Here is a 7,100-nt window from a genome sequence, read left to right as displayed (position 1 = left end):
ATGCATGTGTTTAGGAAATATATTGTATATATTAAAGTATTCACTCACCACCCAAGCTTTTTCTGTAGGCCTAGAATGCCTTCAGGGGTCTGAAACAGATTTACATTTTTACATTCAGGAATATTACAAGACTTCATGTTGCAAAGTTAATGAGTTTAGAAACATATATATATATATATATATATATATATATATATATATATATATGTGTGTGTGTGTGTGTGTGTGTGTGTGTGTGTGTGTGTGTGTGTGTGTGTGTGTAAATTAAAAATACATATAAATAAAAAGTCATGTATGTACTATTAAACCAAAAAATTTGTTCTGAAATTTTTTATCTTTTTCAAATCCTGGTGCGAGAAAGGAATGTATTTTCCAGGAGTACTGGAATGTCTGTTCATGTCCATTTCCACTTCCATATGTCTAGGCATATTCTACTATTGTTACATGGTGTTGAGTGCCCTGCCTTCACTAGTGTTATTTTTGGACAGTCTAACCTTGGTACATCCACTCCATATTCATTTTGCGTCCCAGCAAAAGATAGATCACTGGGTTGATGAAAGAATGAGCTGCAGCCAACGTGGTTGCTGCTGGTGATCCATAGTTGAAAGATTCTTGTTTTTTTTCTATACTGTGAAGGAGCCCCAGAACAAGCAGCGGTGTCCAGCAGATGAAGTAAGCCACCTTTATTGCACAGGTGACCCTCTTCAGGCTCCCATGATCATGACTCTGCCGTCGTGCCAGACAGGCACTGATGGTCATCATCAACACTGGAACCAAAATCCCCAGCAGGAACCTGCTGAGAACAACAGCGGTGAAGTTTTTCATGCCATAGTCTGTTGTCGTCTTTTTATTAAAATCGTAGTCGTCGATGCACTCCTCTCCAAGCTTTGTATAGCGAAGCTCTCTGGAGAGCAGAGACGGGCTGCTGAAAATCACCCCAAATGTCCAGGAGCTCAGAACCAGGATCAGGGACATGCCACGACTGTTACATTTAGCACGAAGCCTTTCAAAGCAACTTCCGATGCTGCTGCTGATGCTCCACAGGCTGAGCAGAGCAGCTGTGGAGAACATGCTGGCATAGATAATGTAGGATGAGATCTTGCAAAGGGCCTCTCCATAATGCCAGTTGAAGTGATACCAGGCGTAGAGGAACTGCAGCACCAGGAATGCAGAGAAGACCAGGTGGGTCACAGCCAGGGCCAGGACCCACACACTCGCTGCGGACTTCTGAACCCTGTGGTAGAAGCAGCAGCCTGCGATGATGACGTAAGAGTTGAGAGTCACACCGAGGGTGCAAATGATGAGGTACATGATGATGTATAGCATCCGGATGCGGATCAGGTAGACAAACTCTGGATTGGGTGCCTCACTTGGCATACTATAATCCATATAATCTGCATGATTATAGTTGTCTGCTGCATTGGAGGCCATCTCTGGAAGTCTGAAGACAAGAAAGATAAATTATTTTGGTCCCATGCAAATGCATCATGTCAGTCATTTTCAGAGCCTGCACACTCCAGCGTCCTGCGGCTTTTATTTAGTAAAAAAGGAACCATAGAAATAACTCAAAGTTATATTCATCCTGTGTGAATCAACATGTACATGAAAATGCTATCTTTCATGGAAAAAGAGCATCTTTGTATGTAAAAAAAAAGCATTTACTTGTATCTGACATGTATATGGTAAGTGGAGCTGATAAAATGGACAATGAATGTAGAAAGAAGTACATAAGTGTAATTAAGGAAGTGGCAGGTCAGTATATATCAGAGCATAGAGGTGCAACTTACCTACCAAAATGGTGGGATTCTTATTTGCAATATCTAAAGCAACCTGCACCAAATCTGTTAATGAAGTAGTTCATATTTCTAAAAGTGCATAACCTTTCAGTATCAGGTGCATCTCAGTTTCATACACATGTTAGTGTAGTGTACTGTTGTTCCTGGAGCTATTTAACTGATAATGAAGGACAACAACATCATATTCATTATCTAACAGATGATAATTACATAAACACTCGATACTATTTAGAACCAAGTGAATTTAAAAGCAGGACACATGCAAAGCAATATGAAGATGCAGGAGTAGAGGTCATAAAGGTGGATGACTTCAAATATCTTGGGTCAACCATCCAGAGCAATGGACAGTGCAAAAAAGAGGTGAGGAAGAGGGTGCAGGCAGGATGGAGTGGGTGGGGATGGGTGGCAGGGCTGATGTGTGACAGAAGGATAGCAGCAAGAGTGAAAGGGAAGGTTTACAAGACAGCAGTGCGTCCTGCTATGATGTATGGTTTGGAGACTGTGGCTCTGTCTAAAAGACAGGAGGCTGAGCTGGAATGAGCAGATCAGAGGGACAGTGAAGGTGGAGCAGTTTGGAGATAAAGCCAGAGAGGCCAGGCTGAGATGGTTTGGACATGTGAGGAATAGTGGATATATTGGGCAAAGAATGTTGGAGATGGAGCTGCCGGGTAGAAGGAGAAGAGGTAGACCTCAGAGAAGGTTTATGGATGTAGTGAAGGTGGACATGGAGATGGTTGGTGTGAAAGTAGAGGAGGCATTGGATAGGGCAAGATGGAGGCAGATGATCCGCTGTGGCAACCCTTAAAGGGAGCAGCCGAAAGAAGAAGAAGACACATGCAAAGCAATAAGCCCTCTTCTCAACTTGCCTTGCCCTCTAGACGACTTTACTGTTCAGAAAAAAACAACACTGGCACACGCGTTCCTGCAGATAACACAGTGTTTTCTAGTCTAAAGCTGAGAGGTAAGCAGACTGGTCTACTGAATGCTGTAGTGTTTTAGCAGTTATTCTGTTTGTAGGCTGATGTGCAAATTGGTTCACACTGCCAGATATGAAGATGTTCATTAGCACACAGTTAATACAGTGTGGTGTGGTGTCCCCTGCCTCCTCTAAAGTATACCTGTTTCTGTGAATAGAAATGGTTGATATTATCATTTTTATTGTAGAGACTGCATGCTGTGTAGTGTGTTTCAGTGCTGTTAGAAATTTTAGAACACACTACAGCTCTTCTAAGAAACCATAGTTACTAAAGAAGCAATTCTCTGTGAGACTCAGCAGTTATTGTTTAGTTAATAGTGAACTACCCTAATTATTAGTTCACTATTACTTACTGAGTAGTTAACTAGTAGTTAATAGCAGTAATTTAAGTGCTAATGCAGGACTACTCATTCATTCCTGCTTATTTCCTGATTTGTTACTTATTAACTATGCAACAGTATGGTAAAGTGTTGCCTATTTATTTCAGAAACATGAACCAATTATAAACTTGCCTTTTGCTATGGTAAAAACATCTATATCTAAGCAATGCATATTTTGACCTCACCTTTCAAAAACCTGACTTTTACTAATTTATTTTCTCAATTTATTATTATTAACTTTTTTTTAAGTAACCCTGCAAAGTCATCATTGTGTCTTCTTCAATGGTGATGTCAGCAGTACATGTTTGGACCCAGTGTGCTAGTTATCACTTTTATTCTACACTTAAACAGAAAGAAACTACATGTGTGTACATGTTATATCTGCTCATATAACCGTTTCTTCATAGTTTTGAATTACAATATTCGTTTAGTAAAAAAAAAAAATAATTTGTACATTTTCAGTTTTGGATGAACTAACGATTTATTCATTGCTATTAATGACAAGGTAATAGTTTTTTATAAAGTTATCATGAAGTATTACCATCAGTATAACAGTAATGCTGTAAAATGCTGTCAAAGTTGGTTACTGTTTGAAGAAAGAGACTTAAAGTGATGACGTATATTACAAACTTTTGCTTTTAAGCACCTAAGAAGGAATAAACATGTACCAGTTAAATAAAAATGTAATGCAAATAAAAATCTGCAACTGCACAGAATTTGCATATACATAAAACACAAAATACATAACATAGACATAACCATAACCATACATAACCATCTCTCATGTCAAGTCATGACAAGTCATAACAGCTCATGACATTTTTAGGTTTGTCATGTCATGGTCCACCAAGCTCAATTACGTTCTGTGGCTTTTTTTGGTTCTAGATAAAACAAACAAAGCACAAAGATCTCCTTACCTCAGGCAAAAGAAGCAAAACCGAGAGAAAAGTCTGCAGTGTTTCCTTTCAGGAGCAAAGCACAGCGCTGAAGTGCTTGAATAGTGCAGTTTCTAACATTCCCTAAAATAACTCCACCCACCCCTAAGTTGGTCCATGGAAGTCACGGGCCTCATGAAATGAGAGGAAAGCTATTTTACTTTCAATCTCAACAGGAAACATTAAGTACCGAGGTACAGATGTGGAGCTTCAATGTCACACACCAGCCTTCCTCTGTGAAAGAAGTGTACTATACACTATATTGCCAAAAGTATTCATTCACCAAAACATTGAATTCAGGTCTTCCAATCACCTCAATGGCCACAAGTGTATAAAACCAAGCTCCTAGGCCTACAGACTGCTTCTACAAACATTTGTGAAAGAATGGGGCTCTCAGGAGATCAGTGTATTCCAGTGTGTTACCGTGATTAATTAAGAGACCCTTATTAGTCCCACGACGGGGAAATTTCACCTCCGCATTTAACCCATCCGTGAAGTGCAACACCACATACACACTAGGGGGCAGTGAGCACACTTGCCCGGAGTGGTGGGCAGCCCGATTCACAGCGCCCGGGGAGCAGTTGGGGGTTAGGTGTCTTGCTCAAGGACACCTCAGTCATGTGCTGTCGGCTCTGGGGATCGAACCGGCGACCTTCTGGTCACGAGGCTGGTTCCCTAACCTCCAGCCCACGACTGCCACTGGGCGCCAAGTGTGCAACAAGTCCAGTCCTGAAATTTCCTCGCTACTAAATATTCCACTGTCAACTGTCAGTGGGATTATAACGAACTGGAAGCAATTGCAAACGACAGCCATTCAGCCACAAAGTGGCAGGCCATGTAAAATGACAGAGCGGGGTCAGCGGATGCTGAGGCGCATAGTGCGCAGAGGTCACCAACTTTCTGCAGTGTCAATCGCTACAGACCACCAAACTTCATGTGGCTTTCAGCTCAAAAATAGCATAGAGAGCTTCATGTAATGCATTTCCATGGTCAAGCAGCTGCATCCAAGCCTTACATCACCAAGCTCAATGCAAAGCATTGAATGCAGTGGTATAAAGTGCGGCCACTGGACTCTAGAGCAGTGGAGACGTGTTCTCTGGGTTTGGTGGTTGCCAGGAGAACGGTACTTGTCTGCGTACTGTTGTACTGCGTTGTGCTGAGTGTAAAGTTTGGTAGAGGGGGGATTATGGTGTGGGGTTGTTTTTCAGGAGTTGGGCTCAGCCCCTTAGATCTTGTGAAAGGTACACTTAATGCTTTAGCAGACCAAGAGATTTTGGACAATTTCATACTCCCAACTTTGTGGGAGCGGTTTGGGGACAGCCCCTTCCTGTTCCAACATGACTGCACCCAGTGCACAAAGCAGATCCATAAAGACACGGATGAGCGAGTTTGGTGTGGAAGAACTTGACTGGCCTGCACAGAGTCCTGACCTCAACCCAATAGAACACCTTAGGGATGAATTTGAATGGAGACTGTGAGCCAGGCCTTCTCATCCAGCATCAGTGTCTGACATCACAAAAGGAAGAATTCTGGAAGAATGGTCAAAATTTCCCATAAACACATTCCTAACCCTTGTGGAAAGCCTTCCCAGAAGAGTTGAAGCTGTTATAGCTGCAAAGGGTGGGCAAACATCATATTAAACCCAATGGATTAAGAATGGGATGTCACTCAAGTTCATATGCATGTGAAGGCAGACAACTGAATACTTTTTTTTGGATCAGGTTTGCATATAAAATAACTAATATTTTATATTTAAAACCTGATCCATAAAAATAGGTATACTAAATAGGTAACTTGGAAATAGAAATATTAAGCACTGATGTGTATATCTGCTTAGACCTTTATTTGAATAAAAACATGTGTAATGTTTTACCTTACCAATTTCATGACTGCAACATGTTCCAAAAAAGTTCAGAAAGGGGCAAATTAAGACTGGAAGCATTGTGAAATGTTCAAAAAACATTAGCAAGTGATGCAGTCATGCTTCAGTATAAAAGAAGCAACCCATTAAAGCCTTGTCCTTTATGAGTAAGGATAGGTCAAGGTTTCTGCTTTGTCTAAAAATGCATCAGCAAACAATGCACCAGTTTGAAAATTATTTTCCTCATCTATGGATTGCAATGATTTTAGAAGTATTCCACCCTCCATAATGCATCATATTATCAAAAGATTCAGGGTATCTGGAGAAATCTCTGTACATAAAGGACAAGACCAAGACTACAAATGTGAATGGCTGTCAGTGAATACTGTCCAAGTTATGACTACACTTAACACAGCAGATGTTATATGTTGACAGCATGCAAAAACACTGGCAACTTCTCTGGGCTCAAGCTCATCTGAAATAGCCTGATGCTCAGTGGAAACAAATACCTTGTTGTATAAATGTTGTGTACATTTTGGAGCAAAATATGCTGCCTTTTTGAAGGTGTCTTTCCGGGTTGTCCATGTTTATTTCTACAGGTCAACACCAAGCATTCCGCAAAAGTATTACTGCAGGCGTTAGAATGACCCTCCTGTAGTCCAGAACCATCTAACATTGAAAATGTATGTCTTATTAAGCTAAAATTCACAACAGTCTTGTACAGTTGCACAGCTGAAGATGTGTATAAGAGAAGACTGGCAAAAAATTCCACTTTCAAAACTAGACCAGTTTGCGTCTTCAGTCCCCAAGTGATTACTAAGTGATGTTAAAAGGAATGGAACACATTGGTAAACATGCTACTGTTCCATCTTTATGGAAAATATTGCAGGGATCATCTTTGGATTATCTCCATAAATATTGGCACCTCTGGTATTCAGGAGCAAAAGGAACTGTAATAATATCCCAATTACTTATCATGTTGTTTTTCATTCAAAATATCAGCTATAAATGAAGGCATTTGTTATAAAGCTCACAAAAGATACCATAAAAGCCACAACTCGTTCATTATGTGCTCTTCTTACAGCATTTTGTCTTCTGGAACGTTGTGCATGGGCCATTTGCTCTGGTTCTGAAAAAGCATGTAGTTATCAT

The 7,100-nt window shown here is 40.6% G+C and overlaps 1 protein-coding gene across 1 annotated transcript; it reads right to left on the bottom strand.

Annotated features, from left to right (window-relative positions):
* Positions 1 to 294: 294 nt before the first annotated feature.
* LOC108438721 (chemokine-like receptor 1) lies at positions 295 to 4,150 on the bottom strand. Its single transcript, XM_017716723.2, has 2 exons — positions 4,070 to 4,150; positions 295 to 1,441 (listed from the first exon to the last, which is right to left on the bottom strand). Exon 2 carries the CDS (start codon positions 1,429 to 1,431, stop codon positions 490 to 492), a length of 942 nt encoding a protein of 313 aa, XP_017572212.1. The 5' UTR covers positions 1,432 to 1,441; positions 4,070 to 4,150; the 3' UTR covers positions 295 to 489.
* Positions 4,151 to 7,100: the final 2,950 nt, after the last annotated feature.

This window comes from Pygocentrus nattereri, chromosome 20, assembly GCF_015220715.1.
Source record: "Pygocentrus nattereri isolate fPygNat1 chromosome 20, fPygNat1.pri, whole genome shotgun sequence".
Taxonomy (NCBI): Eukaryota; Metazoa; Chordata; class Actinopteri; order Characiformes; family Serrasalmidae; genus Pygocentrus; species Pygocentrus nattereri.
This window is presented reverse-complemented; position numbering and strand designations above follow the sequence as displayed.

Bases quoted from the DNA above. Each gene is read 5' to 3' on its own strand.
- LOC108438721 (XM_017716723.2), bottom strand. From the start codon at position 1,431: ATGGCCTCCAATGCAGCAGACAACTATAATCATGCAGATTATATGGAT.